Genomic DNA, 17,500 nt, shown 5'->3' with positions numbered 1-17,500 from the left:
GTTTCCTCCGGGTGACTGTCTGTGAGGAGTGTGGTGTGTTCTCCCTGTGTCTGTGTGGGTTTCCTCCGGGTGCTCCGGTTTCCTCCCACAGTGAAAAAAAAAACACGTTGGTAGGTGGATTGGCAACTCAAAAGTTTCCATAGGTGTGAGTGAATGTGTAAGTTGCCCTGTGAAGGACTGGCGCCCCCTCCAGGGTGTATTCCTGCCTTGCGCCCAATGATTCCAGGTAGGCTCTGGACCCACCGTGACCCTGAACTGGACCCTATTCTGTGATTTATCCTCGGATCCACCACAACTGATTCGCTGAAAAGCACCAAAGTCCTGAAAAGAACCCCTGAAATTAGCAAGGTTTTTTTCCTTCTCCTATAAAGTGTCTGTTTTGAACTACGACAAGCTTTATCCAACTTTATAAGCCCCTACTTTACACTGATGGTGAGGAACTGTGGCACCGAATACCTGTGAACACTGGAACTTACATTTTGTGTGCGCTGCACACGACTAATTAGAAGTAATCACGGTTTGACTTTCCCTGGGGCTTTAAGCTAATGCCGCTAATGTTTCGAACCAATGAAAACAAATAGCCACCACTTAGTGTTGTGTAAGTGACATCATGCTAATTAGAGGCAAGTAGCTTCCATTCCTTGTTAGCATTGTTAGCGTTGGGGTTTGAGTTTCAAACAGGAGCATGTTCCAGTGAGTGTGCCTCTAGAGGCCGGATGGGGAACTGTGTGTTCTGCAGCACTCCTGAGTTATTCAGGGTAAAATTCTGGTGCTCGTCTGGCCTTTGTTTATTATAAATAAATAATGTCAAAGCTTTTCTAGATCGAAACCGGTCATAATACTTTTATAAGGTCGTTTTCTTTTGCTTCTAATAATCAGTTTAGGCTGCTGTAAAATTCATAAAGCACTTGAGCTTACACAGCAGACGTGGCGTGTTTCTGCTTACCCACAATGCACCAGGACACGTTTTTGACGCTTTTACTGGCACCTAAGGAAAAAGCATCCACGGTAAGAGATATTTAGTGCTGGAATAAGTGTCTTAAAACTTGGTCTATCACTTTAATGAGCATGTGTTGGGGTGTTAATGCTTCAGTGACGGTTGGGCGCTGGTATTTTGAGCACTGAGGCGTTTAGATTTTTAACAGCAGTGAAGCCCCACACAAGGCCACAGTCATTTACATACAGAGATCCAGCACACACACACACACACACTCTCTCGCTCCTGCAGGGCTTTCTTCTCTCCAGTACGTCACACACACACACACACACACACACACACACACACACACACACACACACACACACACACACAAACCTGCCTGCCAGTGGTTTAATCTCACACACTGATTCTGGATTAATGTGTATGGTGAACGTTTGACACACTCTGGAGAGATGATTCTCACTGACAACATGAAAAGGAAAAATGTACAGCTCACTTTCATCACCCTCTCTACAGACTATCCCCTCCCACTCTGCCTCTCTCTCTCTCTCTCTCTCTGTCTCTGTGTGTGTCTCTCTCTCTCTCTCTCTGTCTCTGTGTCTCTCTCTCTCTCTCTGTCTCTCTCTCTCTCTTTCTGTCTTTCTCTCTCTCTGTGCGTCTCTCTCTCTCTGTCACTGTGTCTCTCTCTCTCTCTCTCTCTGTGTCTCTCTCTCTCTCTCTCTCTGTGTGTGTGTCTCTCTCTGTCTCTGTATCTCTCTCTGTGTCTCTGTCTCTGTATGTCTCTCTCTCTCTCTGTGTCTCTCTATATCTCTCTTTCTCTCTGTGTGTCTCTCTCTCTCTCTGTGTGTGTGTGATGGGGTTTATTCTACCGTTCTCTGTAGCTGTTCTATTTTTAATCAGCGTGTGTGTGTTCGTATTCTTTCCTCTGTCTGTTCTGTTAATGACTGGTAGTAGTTTATTAAATAGAGCTTTGTTTCATGTTTATTGTGAGATTAGCTTTTAATTTGATCTGGTTCATTAGGAAAGTGCATTACATTCGCACATAGTTCACTGATAAGGGCTTATTACCGCGTTATAAACACAGCTACAAACAGCTTCTAAGTAATGCATCATTAAATAGTAGTGGAAAATAACTGTATTTCAGGAACCCTTTATTCTGTGTGTGTGTGTGTATACATGTATATGCTTATTTGGTTTATTTCTAATAGGCATTTATAGTCCTCAAACACAGGCCCGGATCTTTCGAGATGGGGATTCGGTCACTTTATACATTCTCTGATGAGGTTAAAATAGACGGCAGGTAAACACTCAATCCACATCTTCCCAAACGTCAACCAGTGAAGGTCAGGAAGGCTGTATTAAAAATACACAGCGCATGAAAGAGGTCAGTGATCCAAAAACAGTGAGAAAGAAAGCAGACAGAAATAGAGCTGAAATGGCCTTGTTATTGCGGTTGTTGTATGTTTGTAAAGCAGCAGAAATAGCAGGACTGTTTATTCGGCCCCGGTTCGTAGCTGCTGGTGGGAGCAGCTGTTGGGTTGCCGTGAGTAAGATTCATTAAAGCAGGGCTTCCAATAAACAGAACGCAGAGAAGTGTGGCGCTGATCTGGCAACCTGTGTCTAATAAGGAAGCAGCCAGGCTTGTCCCTACGGGCCACGACAACCAGGAGGCCAGACTATTGGCTGGAGCTGAACAGTCCTATAATAATCAGGATTTCATGTTTCTCAAGCAACAGTCAGTTTTAATTAAAAAATAAAATATTTGTATTTTTTATTTTTTATCTTTTTTTATAAATTTATTGAAGGAACACTTCATAGAAGTAAACTGCAAATTATTACAGCAACTCATTTTGTAGTTTTGTTTGTGGCAGAAATTTCCTTGCAACGTGTGTGTGTGTGTATGTGTGTGTGTGTGTGTGTGTGTGTGTGTGTGTGTTAATGAGAAGCTGAAGTTGTAATTGTTTGCTGGGTTCTGATGACCCTCAGGCTGTGTTTAAGTTTAACAGTACCACAGTGTTCAGTAATAAAACCTCTCTCATACACACACCCCTCTCTCTCTCTCTCTCTCTCTCTCTCTCTCTCTCTCTCTCTCTCTCTCTCTCTCTCTCTCTCTCTCTGTGTCCCTCTCTCTCTCTCTCTCTGTCTCTCTCTCTTTCTCTGTCCCTCTCTCCCTCTCCCTCCCTCTCTCTCTCTCTCTCTCTCTCTCTCTCTCTGTGTCCCTTTATCTCTCTCTCTCTCTGTCCCTCTCTCTCTCTCTCTGTCCATTTATCTCTCTCTCTCTCTCTGTCCCTCTCTCTCTCTCTGTGTCCCTTTCTCTCTCTCTCTCTCTTTCTCTGTCCCTCTCTCTCTCTCTGTGTCCATTTATCTCTCTCTCTCTCTCTCTCTCTCTCTCAGCAGTAGGATGTAGGTATTATGGATGTTGTGAGGAGAGCAGAACTGCAGTGTGGCAGGTGAAAGTGTAGTCTGGGTGCATTGTTTATTTGTATAAGACTAAAACCGTAGGAGGTATTTCTCTCTCTCTCTCTCTGTCTCTCTCTCTCTCTCTCTCTCTCTCTCTCTCTCTCTTTCTTTCTTTCTTTCTTTCTTTTCGCCTGGGGAAGTTTTGTTCTCTTGCTTTTCCCCTCTTGGTCTTTCCTTCCATGCTTGCTTTTAACATGCCCTCAGAAGGCTATTTGAAGGACTTGTTTAAAAGTGTGTGTGTGTGTGAGTGTGTGTGTGTGTGCGCGTTCTCATGCTGAAACAGTCAGGTTAAATGCAGCCCTCCCCCTCATGGCCCATGCTAATGACTGCTGTGCTTTAGCTGCATGCTGAGGAACAGCACCATGCGGTCCGCAGACAAAAAGAACAAAACCCCTCTTACAGTCATACGCTGCCTGCACACACTCACCCTGGCTGCCCCCCCACAGCTTAGGACCCATTCCATCAAGTGAAATATACTCGTACATTTACATAATTCATTTCTTTTTTTTTTCTTTTTGTTTGCGCTAATTCGGGCTGGTGATTAGTAAAATGGACCAGTGTGTGGAACTGGAGCGTACTGTGTGCCACTGTGTTGTAGATCAGCATCTATAGATCTTTACTGTTGGTAGCAGGAGTAATAAGAAGAGAGTATATTCACACTCGAGCGTTTTTCAAAACCGTAGCTTGCAGCACAAAGTAAAAAGCCGTGAATGAATCATGTCCTTCATTTACGAAGCTAAAACTGATCACGCCGCAGGACGAGTGGCACAAAGGCAGAAGTAGCTGGCATTTTGGCCCAGATCTGAAAGGGTTAAGCTCTTTTTTTTTATTGCTAAATTACTAGTCATTTAAGCAGTGCCACCCTGCTCAATTCACTGATTAATATGCGGCCTGCGTATGTGTGAGCGCATGTGTGTATGTTTTTATGTGCATATTAATGTGTGTGAGGGTGATCTAAAGATGGTTCCATGGAGCTCTGTGGGATCATAACTCACCATCTGCTCTCGGTCATTTACATGCCCCCTGTTCAGTCCACTGCAGGCGCACGTCTAATGAGCTCCAGAGCAAAGAGGAGAGGACGGAGATGTGGGGAGATAGCGAACGATCAAGAAGGACAATCAAGGAACTGAATGTAATGTGTAAAAATGGAGGAAAACAACTGTAAAAAATGTGTTTTCGACACATAGTTTTCTCTGTTAGTGTTGGACGGTATACAGACACTAGAAAAGTAGCTCACTACTTTGTCATTAAAAATGGTACACTACCTCATATACTGAGTAGCAGTATTGTTTTAAAATAAGAGAATTTTAAAATAACTTGCTTCCAACAAGTGCCACTAGGGGGCAGTGTGCGCCTCTTTGCCTCCTCTCCCTCCTTTAATGAGATTTCCGCTAGTTTTAGCGACTTTTTACCTTCTAGAGAGTTATTTAAAAAACAAAAAAAACGACTAACACCAGCGACATTCTGTATAAACCTTATCAGTCTTTCCCCTAACTCCGGCCACTGCCGTATATAGTGCAATTCCGCTCTCTCTCTTCGCTAATCTCAGTGGGTAAAACAATAAAACATAAGTTCAAGCCTTAGTAGGGCATTTAAACATCAGATTTGCAAGAAATCACGTATCTAAACAATATTTAAGTATCTGTAACAGTGTTGTAATTCTTTGTGTGCAAAACTACATGTAGAACACAACACATTTCCATTTCGCGACAGATATTTACCTCAGTGTAAAAGTTAGCTTAGCGGTTAGCTTCCTTTTCTCTGAGGGGAAAATCTACCGCCATTTCCTTACATGTAGAGTACGGATACCAACACAGGACAAACGCATTCTCATTGTGAACCTCTCAAAACCACTGAATGTGGTAGAAAGTCTCGTTTGACTGTCACAAGCAGGGGAGGTGGCCAAAGTTAGGGCGCTAGTAATCTTAGCAGCATTGGCACCTACTTAAACAAAAGCGTTTTTATCTAAAAACATATTTTCTTTCAAAGTCAAGCAAGTCTTGGACATTAATCTACACACATTTGACTCCTGAAAAATGTTGATTTGAGTGAGTAAAGTACTTCTATTTATTTACAGTTAGCTAAGATTTCCAATATTGTAATTAAAGTGGCTGGAACTTGGGGTAATTACGCTAGCTACTTTTTATAGAAGAGAATCCCCGGTAGCACAACTCGTTAGAACACCAGGACTGACCCTGAGCGGGAGACAGTTCCCTGCTTCCTTTTATGTTGAATTTATTCACTGAGATCACATAATTGACTGAGGCATTCAGCTTTATTCAAACAGTAAACCTCCCTTATGAATGCCTAAGGCATGCAATGGACCCAGGAATGGTGAAACGTCACGTGTGGCGTCACACTTAAACAAGCAGATACCAGCGATTTTACCGACCGCCCTCAGCTTGCAGAAAGTACATTACTTTTCCTGATGTTTTAGGTTTTGGTCGATTTATCGTTTCAGTATCGGTATCGCGATATTTAGGCAGGTATCATATTGGAAGTCAGAATTTTGGTATCGTGACAACACTAGTCTCTTTGTATCTTCTGGTTTTGAACGTGTGCCGGGGACTACACTGAGACCACACCGATGGAGTGATGTGTAGCACACCCTGCTGTAGTCTCTCACCATTTCACACGTCCTCAGTCTCTCTCCAGCACTCGCTGCTAGAGCACTGTTCACCTTCTGTCTCGTTTGCACTGTTTGTTTTTGTACAATATAAAAACTACATTTACATCACTGGCATTGTACTTGGGATTATTAGTAATCTACATTACGTCAAATGTCATAATGGTTTGATGAGCGAAAACAAACTGATGAATTGATTTAATGGGGAAAACAGCTCTGTGAAATAAGCAGTTCGTGTGAGGTTCTGCTCTGACAGCAAGGATATGTTCATCATTAATGTGTGATATGAATAACTGCTGTATTTGAGGAAGTCTGAACAGATGTGTGTGGTCAGCCAGGTCTGGCCCTGTCTCCACCGCCGAGGAAATATCCACAAAACCCCAGATGGCCGTGCTTTCACGTTTTCTTTCACTGAGAGCAGAAAAGGCTGTGAGCTAATGCTGGCAACTGTCACGGAAAAGCAGGCTTTATCCAAAGATAGCAGCTTGGTTGGCGATTTGAGGTTTAACGCCATCATTGTACATTTTACAGGTTTGCAGTGTGTCCCTGGTGAAGGATACAGAGCTTTCAGAGGCTGATCTCAGATCGGGGCTTTGGATTTTGTGGACATTTGCATGTATTTTATCTCCTTGCCAGTTTCAGCGTGTGAGCTGCTTTTTTAGGGGTTTGAAAAGTAAATCTCATTTTGGCCTGAAATTGATGGCAAGTGTCTACATGACATGTACAAACACGTGTAAACACTTCATAAACATAAAGAGTTCAGCTACTTTTAGGTGCACCCATCGTGGAAACAGATAGGTACACCATGAGATAAAAGGGGATGGACTGGAGCAGCTGTACATGAGCTCAAGGTCACTATGCCCAGTGCCCAGCAAGGAGGATAGACTGTTCACCCTCTTATTTCAGAGGAAAGGTCAGTGGAGGAGATGTCCACACAACTTTGGACACTTATTATCGACTATTCATTCATTATCTGTAACCCTTATCCAGTTCGGGGTCGCGGTGGGTCCAGAGCCTACCTGGAATCATTGGGCGCAAGGCGGGAATACACCCTGGAGGGGGCGCCAGTCCTTCACAGGGCAACACACACACACACACATTCACTCACACCTACAGACACTTTTGAGTTGCCAATCCACCTGTCAACGTGTTTTTGGACTGTGGGAGGAAACCGGAGCACCCGGAGGAAACCCACGCAGACACAGGGAGAACACACCACACTCCTCACAGACAGTCACCTGGAGGAAACCCACGCAGACACAGGGAGAACACACCACACTCCTCACAGACAGTCACCCGGAGGAAACCCACGCAGACACAAAGAGAACACACCACACTCCTCACAGACAGTCACCCGGAGGAAACCCACGCAGACACAGAGAGAACACACCACACGCTTCACAGACAGTCACCCGGAGGAAACCCACGCAGACACAGGGAGAACACACCACACTCCTCACAGACAGTCACCCAGAGCGGGAATCGAACCCACAACCTCCAGGCCCCTGGAGCTGTGTGACTGCGACACTACCTGCTGCGCCACCGTGCCGCCTGACTTAATAACGTAGATTATATGCGTAATTTATTTGAACAGTCCAGTTGGACCTTCAGACTCCTGTTTATTGGCCTAGTCGCGGAAGCCTGCACTCAAATGGCTTCCTCTGGTGCACAGAGGAAGTTAAGGGTGCTCCGAACAACCCCCCCCCCCCACCTGACGTCAGTTTGTAATGGGATTAAAGCAGATGAAGTGGGATTAGTGGAGTCGGCCTCAGCATTTGATGCACAAATTATGATTATTGCTATCACTGTAAATGATTTCACTAAGTACTGAAAGGATGAAGTATGGGAGCAGGGGGACATTTTTAAGCGTGTGAGTGTTTATGATCTGTGTGTAGTACACTCTGTATTTCCCTGTGTGTGTGTTCTTGCTCTGTTTTGTGGTATTAATGGTGTTTAGCCTGAGTGAACAGCAGCAGGACTTCATCAGATTAACACTGTGATATGGGACATTATTGTGTGTGTGTGTGTGTGTGTGTGTGTGTGTGTGTGTGTGTGTGTGCCCAGCCTTCTCGTGTCTGTGAAAAGAGTGGAGCAGCACTCTCTCTGGGTTATCAAATATGAATAACACCAGCACTCAACACAGCCAGCTACATTCACCCACATCAGCGCACCAAGACCGCCTGCTTCTTACTGAGGGGTGTGTGTGTGTGTGTGTGTGTGTCTTCTGAATTTGCGATGTCTTATTTAACAAAAGCTCAGTAAGCTGGGGTTGCATTGGGGGGAGTACAAAGCGAAACTGTACTTTTATTAAATGAAATACTCTAATAAAGGAATAATGGAACATTTCTGGGTTGATACGTGTATGGAATCCAGGGTGTGTGTGTGTGTGTGTCTGAGTAGTGTCTCTAATCCAGGAGCAGAGGTAAAATGAGGTGGTGTTTGGTCAGAGACGGAGAGGGGGGGCAATGGTGGTTTCCAGGTTAAGTCCTGCTGTACTGCTGCTGTGCACAAAGAGCGTATCAGAGTTAATGGAGAAAAACATGATTTGCTAACTCTGTGTCTCTTTCTCTCTCTCTCTCTCTCTCTCTCTCTCTGTGTGTGTTTCTCTCTCACTCTCTTTCTCTCTGTGTTTCTCTCTCTGTGTCTCTTTCTCTCTGTCTCTCTCTCTCTCTCTCTCTCTCTCTCTCTGTCTCTCTCTCTTTGTCTCAGGATTTGGAGGTGTAAGGTGCAGCGGAGGGGAAAGGCAAGCGCATGAGGAGGGGGTTTCCAGAGACCCCTGTCCCCACACACAGCGCTTGCACTCACAGAGCGTAGCTACAGGGAGACACACCCACCAGCCTACCAGCAGCCATGGTAAACCATGACATGTCTATCTCTCTCTCTGTGTGTGTGTGTGTGTGTGTGTGTGTGTGTGTGTGTGTGTGTGTGAGTGACAGAGTGTGATTTGAAATGAGAGAGGCCGCCCAGGTGAACACATCAATCCATTTTCCAGGATGATTAACGCAGAAAAGATTCCTCACACATATATTTTCTGGCTCTTTTTTTCCCCCTTCTTCTTTGATTTCTACCAAACCCCAGGCAGAAAGACTTGAGTTTGTTTGAGCAACACATGCCTCAGCAGATGTGCTTGAATCCTAATATTTCCAGGAACTGCTTCTGATGGTTGTTGTTGACACACGGTGTAAATCACGGTGTGATAAACGGTTTACACAGATAAACTATTCCTAAAACCAAGCAAATTGTTTAATTAATCACGGGAAATGTTGATTTTGGAGAAAGGAATCTCAGCCAGCGGTGGAAATGATCCACCACATGGAGCTGCAGGGTGGAAGGGTTTTGTTAAACAGTGAAACAGACCAGGGGAAACACATTCCTGTTACGGCGCAGCAGCCTGGCACTCCCTGGACATTTTAACCAGCGAAACCCTGATCACTACTGATGCCACGTGGTCAAATAAATGGTCCAAATGATCTGTTCAGAATATTGAAAGCTCACAGTGGGAACAGTCAGCGATGTGTTTTGTTATTGGGTCCAAGTCCAGACATAACACCAGTGTAATGGTGATGGAGGTGCGACTCTAGAGCCAGTTCTCAGCCAGAGTGAGACGTCAAGCTCACCTGGTGATGTAGCACTACACAGAGAGAGAGAGAGAGGGAGGGAGGGAGAGATGAGAGTTTGATGAATGGCTTGGAGCTCCAGCACAGGGAGCAGGGTCTCGGGGGAGTGTGAGGGCTGTGCAGTTTGAATTATTAAAGGCTCAGGGAGGAGGAGGACGCTTCATAAATAACCCAGCAGCGCGACCGGCGCTAATGCTAACCCAGCAGCCACCCGGTGTGGGTCACCTTGGTCTCATCGCTATCGTATAAACACTTGTTTTTGTACAGTTTTTGAACGTTGATGACATTGCAGGTCAGAATATATGTCGTTCCCGTTGAGTCGAAACCTCTTTTTTCCAAAACTGGGACTTGACAGAAGAAATAAACATTAGCATTAATTTACAGTGTCTTTTTAACACAACAGGACCTCCTCGTCCGTCATTTTTCCCTCTCCCCTCTTGTGTCTTTATCTTTATTGATTTATTGTTGAAGGAATGATGTGACCTTGCTAGCGTCACATAGCTTCTTTTTAAACTCTGGTTGAAGAGACAGGAAGAGCACACACACACACACACCACTGCAGCTGGCTAGGAGTCAACCCTTGTGCGTGTCCTACCCTGCCAAGCGTGAGGCTTAATAGCTGGTGATAAACGTTAGCATTGGACGTGGGACTGTAGTCCAGACTTGGACTGAACGGAGGGGTTGAGATTACATACAGAACAATGCATGTTGGGTATTGTAGGATTTTCTGGCCTGCTGTTCCACACTGGCAGGCATTCAGGATTTGAACAATGCTCATTGTGAGGCTGCTATTGTGCAGAGGTTTATTATGGGATTACAATGTGTTTACTGCATTTCAGTTCTTAGGGAGTAGGAAATACAATCGAGTGTGTGAATGTGTTTATATGTGAATGTTTAATGCTGTCTGCTGAAGGGCATTGTCACTTGAGGCTTGGTGACACTTTCAGCTCCTCACTGTGCCCCCCCCCCCCCCCCCACACACACACACACACTCTTGTTTTTGTTTTCTAATCTACATTAAATCACACACGGTTCGGGTTACTACACAGACCTCATCTTAATGATCAGTTTATAAGTCCGTTACTGTGTTGCGTATTTATCTACAAAACCCATTTCCACTAAAGCTGAGGAACTGTGCAAATTGTAGGTGAAAAAATAAAAGAAAATAATGATGTGCAAATCATTTAAACCCTATATTTAATTTACAATGTTGCAGAGAGACTTTTTGATGTAGAAACAGAAAATGTATTTGAAAAATGTTTGCCCAGGGGTGAATTGGTGACTCAAAAGTCTCTGTAGGTGTGAGTGTGTGTGTGTGTCGCCCTGTGAAGGTCTGGCGCCCCCTCCAGGGTGTATTCCCACCTTGCGCCCAATGATTCCAGGTAGGCTCTGGACCCACCGCGACCCTGAACTGGATAAGGGTTACAGATAATGAATGAGTGAATGAAATATTTGCCCATTTTAAATTTGATGCCAGCAACACTTTACAAACATAAATAAATAAATAAATAAATAAAATACTTATTTTGAGTCTTTCATTGTGTGAAAAAAAGTTTACAGGCAAATTGTGAGACAATTCAAGAATAATGTTTCTCAATGTAAAATAGCAAAGAACCAGTGGATTGGTTCATCTTCAGCAAATATTAATTATTATCATTAAAATATTCAGAGAGTCCATTCACTCACGTTTAAACAGGGTCCAGAAACACTGCCGCTCTTCTCTGGGCCAGGGCTCATCCGAGTTGGACTGTAGCAACGTGGAAATCCGTCCTGGTGTTTTGGGAAATTGTAGCTGTTGGGTCCTCATATAGGTTTTGGTTCAACGTGTTTCCATCCAGACAATGGTTTTCTGGGAAGGCCTTGTTTATTTTAACAGGGCAATGCCAATCCACCATCCACATTCTGCATGGATTACGACATTTCCACACAGTAAAAGAGGTGCTAAACATACACACAAACACACAGGGCCTCACAACACACCTAGTCCTGAACCAGGAACTGTGCCGCTGTGGTCAGTGTGCTGGACTTCGTTATGGTGACGTCGTTCACCTGCAGAGCTCTTCAGCTGAGTGCTCTGACTGGAAAGATCTTTCAATTGGGAAAGTGTAATCAATCCTTACACTGCTTTAAAACACACACACACACACACACACACACACATTTAATGTGCCTGGCGGGCCGTACAGGAGCCATAAATGCAAAGCCATAATTAGTGACATAAAAAGAAATTAACTTAATTCAATTTCGTATCCAGTGGGTCATAAAAACCAGTCACTTATAATAAAATAGAACTCCAGGAACGTTAATCAGGAACTTTTTACAACACTTTACGCTGGGTGTTTTTATACCACTCTGTCTCACTCTTGGCATTGGGCTGTAGAACCTCCTGCATGTTTGTGTGGCTTTGAGTTTCTGGATATAAAGCTGTGCGCAGCTAAAATGCCAAGAATGGGTGCACTTCAAAGTAGCTGAGTTTGCGAAATCAGAAAACGGTGTCTGCAAACGTTTAAACGCTTATCGTACGTGACTGATCACTGACTGTTTTACTTCACTAGAACAACAGAAGCCGCACAACTCATTTACAGAGATCCCTCTGAGTACCTGGTGTGCCATAACCGAGCATTGATGGGGTGTTGTCATTTTGTTCCCTGCAGTGAATATGAACCTGGCATTACTCACCAGGCTGTTAAAATAGTTCCAGTTTAAACCACTTAAGAAAAAAAATAAAACAAGTCACCATTGTGCAGCCACAACATAAATAACACGAGCAAATATAAGCTCAAGTGGTGCTAATGTAGGCTGTTTTTAGCCGGAGGTTTGGGTGTAAACGTTTATATTTTCGTCCTGTAATTTCACACATCGCTCCTATTCCACTTTGTGTTGGTGTTGGAATAAATTTGTGGTGTAGAGGCTTCATGGTTTGTTTGCTGTAGAAGTTTTTACATTTAAAGTATGTTAATTTGACTGCAGTTACTTTAACATCTTTTGTTTTTATTATTACTATTTTATTTTTGCCTTTTGGTAACGACTGTCCTTTTAGTTTACTCATGATTTATTTACTTTTCTTTTGGCCTTTATCTCATGTTAATATTTGATGACAGAAGTGTTGGACAGGACTTTGGGTGTTTTTTTTTTCCACCACTTGACGCTAGTTAAAACCAAACCTCATATTTTACTGATGCATAGGTTAATATCCAGCGGCACGGTGGCGCAGCAGGTGTTCTCCCTGTGTCTGTGTGGGTTTCCTCCGAATGACTGTCTGTGAGGAGTGTGGTGTGTTTCCTCCGAATGACTGTCTGTGAGGAGTGTGGTGTGTTCTCCCTGTGCCTGCGTGGGTTTCCTCCGGGTGACTGTCTGTGAGGAGTGTGGTGTGTTCTCCCTGTGTCTGCGTGGGTTTCCTCCGGGTGACTGTCTGTGAGGAGTGTGGTGTGTTCGCCCTGTGTCTGCGTGGGTTTCCTCCGGGTGACTGTCTGTGAGGAGTGTGGTGTGTTCTCCCTGTGTCTGCGTGGGTTTCCTCCGGGTGACTGTCTGTGAGGAGTGTGTGTGTGTTCTCATCACTCTGTTACAGTGTGTGTGTATGTGTGTGTGTGTGTGTATAATTAAAACTCACTGCTCCTCCCTGGTTGTTGAACACACTCCTACACATTCCAGCAGAGGAACTTGACAGCTATGAACGGGCTCCTATTAGAAACGCCTCATAAACTTTTCTCTCTTACATACAGCAGCTCTCTCACACTTGTCACTGCCAATAAGTGCAGGCACACACACACACACACAATATAGCACGGTTATCCTGAGAGGTACTGTTTGTATTGTGCATCATTTATTTATATTTATGCAAAGAACACACACACACACAAAAGGTAAAGAAGAATATTACTGTAATTATTTGTAATTACTGATAAGACCCAAAAGACCAGTAAAACAGAGAAGTATACGTTTATTAAATATGAACTATAGTTTGCCAAATTATTTTGGATAATGAAACATAACGACGCGAGTGCTCTCTGACCCAGGATGTAGATGATTTAAACAGTGCATTGTTGCAGCATTAATGCTCTGTTACGCAGAGATAGAGGACATTCCCACCGTCTCTGCTGTGAGTTTCCCAGATTGTGACATTTCTGTCTGAGGGGGATTTTAAGAGTCTTCCACACAGATTATGTGTCCCAATGGTTTGAACAAGCTATGAAATGATGACAATATAATCATTTGTGGTTTCCCACAGCTGTTCGTGGCTCTGGTCCACAGTGCTGTAATGGCTGAAACTGTGGCTTACAGTTGCTTATTTATTTATTTGTGAAAAATGTGATAATTACTTTTTTATCACTCTGCTGTAAACTCACCTCCTTTTTTATTTATTTATTTATCGCCTCTTTTTCCACATTTTGTTGTTTATCTTGTGTTCCACGGCCTTGATTCTCACTAATATCAGTGTCTGTTTAGTACAAATGGGCAGCAGGGAGTGTCGCAGTCACACAGCTCCAGGGACCTGGAGGTTGTGTGTTCGAGTCCCGCTCCGGGTGACTGTCTGTGAGGAGTGTGGTGTGTTCTCCCTGTGTCTGTGTGGGTTTCCTCCGGGTGACTGTCTGTGAGGACTGTGGTGTGTTCTCCCTGTGTCTGCGTGGGTTTCCTCCGGGTGACTGTCTGTGAGGAGTGTGGTGTGTTCTCCCTGTGTCCGTGTGGGTTTCCTCCGGGTGACTGTCTGTGAGGAGTGTGGTGTGTTCTCCCTGTGTCTGCGTGGGTTTCCTCCGGGTGACTGTCTGTGAGGAGTGTGGTGTGTTCTCCCTGTGTCTGTGTGGGTTTCCTCCGGGTGACTGTCTGTGAGGACTGTGGTGTGTTCTCTCTGTGTCTGTGTGGGTTTCCTCCGGGTGACTGTCTGTGAGGAGTGTGGTGTGTTCTCCCTGTGTCCGTGTGGGTTTCCTCCGGGTGACTGTCTGTGAGGAGTGTGGTGTGTTCTCCCTGTGTCTGCGTGGGTTTCCTCCGGGTGACTGTCTGTGAGGAGTGTGGTGTGTTCTCCCTGTGTCCGTGTGGGTTTCCTCCGGGTGACTGTCTGTGAGGAGTGTAGTGTGTTCTCTCTGTGTCTGTGTGGGTTTCCTCCGGGTGACTGTCTGTGAGGAGTGTGGTGTGTTCTCCCTGTGTCTGTGTGGGTTTCCTCTGGGTGACTGTCTGTGAGGAGTGTGGTGTGTTCTCCCTGTGTCTGCGTGGGTTTCCTCCAGGTGACTGTCTGTGAGGAGTGTGGTGTGTTCTCCCTGTGTCCGTGTGGGTTTCCTCCGGGTGACTGTCTGTGAGGAGTGTAGTGTGTTCTCTCTGTGTCTGTGTGGGTTTCCTCCGGGTGACTGTCTGTGAGGAGTTTGGTGTGTTCTCCCTGTGTCTGCGTGGGTTTCCTCCAGGTGACTGTCTGTGAGGAGTGTGGTGTGTTCTCCCTGTGTCCGTGTGGGTTTCCTCCGGGTGACTGTCTGTGAGGAGTGTAGTGTGTTCTCTCTGTGTCTGTGTGGGTTTCCTCCGGGTGACTGTCTGTGAGGAGTGTGGTGTGTTCTCCCTGTGTCTGTGTGGGTTTCCTCCGGGTGACTGTCTGTGAGGAGTGTGGTGTGTTCTCCCTGTGTCCGTGTGGGTTTCCTCCGGGTGACTGTCTGTGAGGAGTGTAGTGTGTTCTCTCTGTGTCTGTGTGGGTTTCCTCCGGGTGACTGTCTGTGAGGAGTGTGGTGTGTTCTCTCTGTGTCTGCGTGGGTTTCCTCCGGGTGACTGTCTGTGAGGAGTGTGGTGTGTTCTCCCTGTGTCTGCGTGGGTTTCCTCCGGGTGTCTGTCTGTGAGGAGTGTGCTATGTTCTCCCTGTGTCTGTGTGGGTTTCCTCTGGGTGACTGTCTGTGAGGAGTGTGGTGTGTTCTCTCTGTGTCTGCGTGGGTTTCCTCTGGGTGCTCCGGTTTGCTCCCACAGTCCAAAAACACACGTTGGTAGGTGGATTGAAGACTCAAAAAAGTGTCTGAATGTGTGAGTGTGTGTTGCCCTGTGAAGGACTGGAGCCCCCTCCAGGGTGTATTCCCGCCTTGCCCTCAATGATTCCAGGTAGGCTCTGGACCCACCGTGACCCTGAACTGGATAAGGGTTACAGACAATGAATGAATGTTTACTACAAATATATGGACCAAGGTGTTATCAAACTGTAAATATCATAAATTAACCATTACATTCAACATTTAAACAAACAGATCTACACTGAACCCAGGTGAAGAGCACACTCACACAGCCCTGTCGCCAAGAAGATAGATGAATCCTGATATTTGTATTTTATTTATACACTGTTAAAGGTCACTTGCTCTCCAGGGGAGTGTGCTATTGTGCAGATCAGCTATCGAATAAAGATCTAGTCCAGAGAAAGGTAAAGACGGCACTGGAACAGGAGTGGCACTGAGGGACAGGTAAAGAGCAGTGATCAGGCAGTGAATGGGCTGGAATACATTAGGTGTGATATTATATTCCTTCACCATGCTCTACCTCTCTGCGAAATCTGTGCTAATGTATGAAGCAGGGAGTTCTCCACTGAAAACGCTGAGCCACAGAAAGTGTTAATTCAGTGCTTTAAACCACTGACAGATGTCTGTGTGAATAAAATGGCAGTGGTTACACATCAGCATAATCCTGGGGAGTTCGGAATGAACGTTTGGAGGAGTGTGTTCAGCTTCCTCCCTAATGCAATGCTCATTATTCGAACAAATAAACGCTTTATTGAAGGTCTACATATAAAATTTAGTGTAACATTTTAAAAGCATCACATTGCATCAGTCAAATTTACTGTTGGGTTCGGTTACTAAGCAAAATATAGTTAAATCATAACCCCATGAACAGAAAGGGGGTTTGAATCAACCTGGTGCATTAATACACTAATGATTTAATGTGGGCAGTCATAGACATACACACACACACACACTGCTTTACGATCAGATTTCTAAGCTGGAACGATCGGTGTTCTGGAGTCATTTGAGCATCAGTGTCAGCCTCCCTGTGAGAAGAGGGGGGCGTGAGAAGTGTCTGAGAGTGCACGGGGGACAGGAGGACCCCTATGTAGGGCATACAGGTCAGTCAGGGGAAAGAGGGAAGCTGATTGAGGAGCACTGGAACAGACAGTAGCTGAATGTCTGATGAAGGACAGGGAGAGAGAGGAGAGGTGATGGACAAATGGATGGATGGAGACCCAACATGGGCTCAATGCCTGATTAAAAAAGGTTGGTGAGAGCCTGTCATCAAGCTGAAATTGATTCCCACCAGTAAGGATTGGACACACACATTAGCACAATCAAAACCTCATTTACACTCACAAACACACTGCCTTTGATTGGCTGCAGAAACAAGTGGGTTAATGTAACACCCTTAGACTGAGGGGGGAAACCGGAGCACTCAGAGGAAACCCACGCAGACACGGAGAACACAACACACTCCTCACAGACAGTCACCTGGAGGAAACCCACACAGACACAGAGAGAACACACCACACTCCTCACAGTCACCCGGAGGAAACCCACACAGACACAGGGAGAACACACCACACTCCTCACAGACAGTCACCCAGAGGAAACCCACACAGACACAGAGAGAACACACCACACTCCTCACAGTCACCGGGAGGAAACCCACAGACACAGAGAGAACACACCACACTCCTCACAGACAGTCACCCGGAGGAAACCCACACAGACACAGAGAGAACACACCACACTCCTCACAGTCACCCAGAGGAAACCCACACAGACACAGAGAGAACACACCACACTCCTCACAGTCACCCGGAGGAAACCCACACAGACACAGAGAGAACACAACACACTCCTCATAGACAGTCACCCGGAGGAAACCCACACA

The 17,500-nt window shown here is 45.3% G+C and overlaps 1 protein-coding gene across 8 annotated transcripts in view; it reads left to right on the top strand.

Annotated features, from left to right (window-relative positions):
• Positions 1–17,500, top strand: part of strbp (spermatid perinuclear RNA binding protein) — a 114,456-nt gene that overhangs the window by 67,589 nt on the left and 29,367 nt on the right. For all 8 annotated transcript variants that reach the window (XM_066650721.1, XM_066650715.1, XM_066650719.1 and 5 more), the window contains one exon: positions 8,736–8,879. In XM_066650721.1, coding sequence (XP_066506818.1) covers positions 8,877–8,879 — 3 coding nt within the window. In that variant the 5' untranslated portion in view covers positions 8,736–8,876. The remainder of the gene's footprint in view (positions 1–8,735; positions 8,880–17,500) is intronic.

The sequence above is a fragment of the Hoplias malabaricus genome, chromosome 18 (assembly GCF_029633855.1).
Source record: "Hoplias malabaricus isolate fHopMal1 chromosome 18, fHopMal1.hap1, whole genome shotgun sequence".
Classification (NCBI taxonomy): Eukaryota; Metazoa; Chordata; class Actinopteri; order Characiformes; family Erythrinidae; genus Hoplias; species Hoplias malabaricus.
Note: the sequence above shows the minus strand (reverse complement) of the source record. Positions and strands in the feature narration are given on the sequence as shown.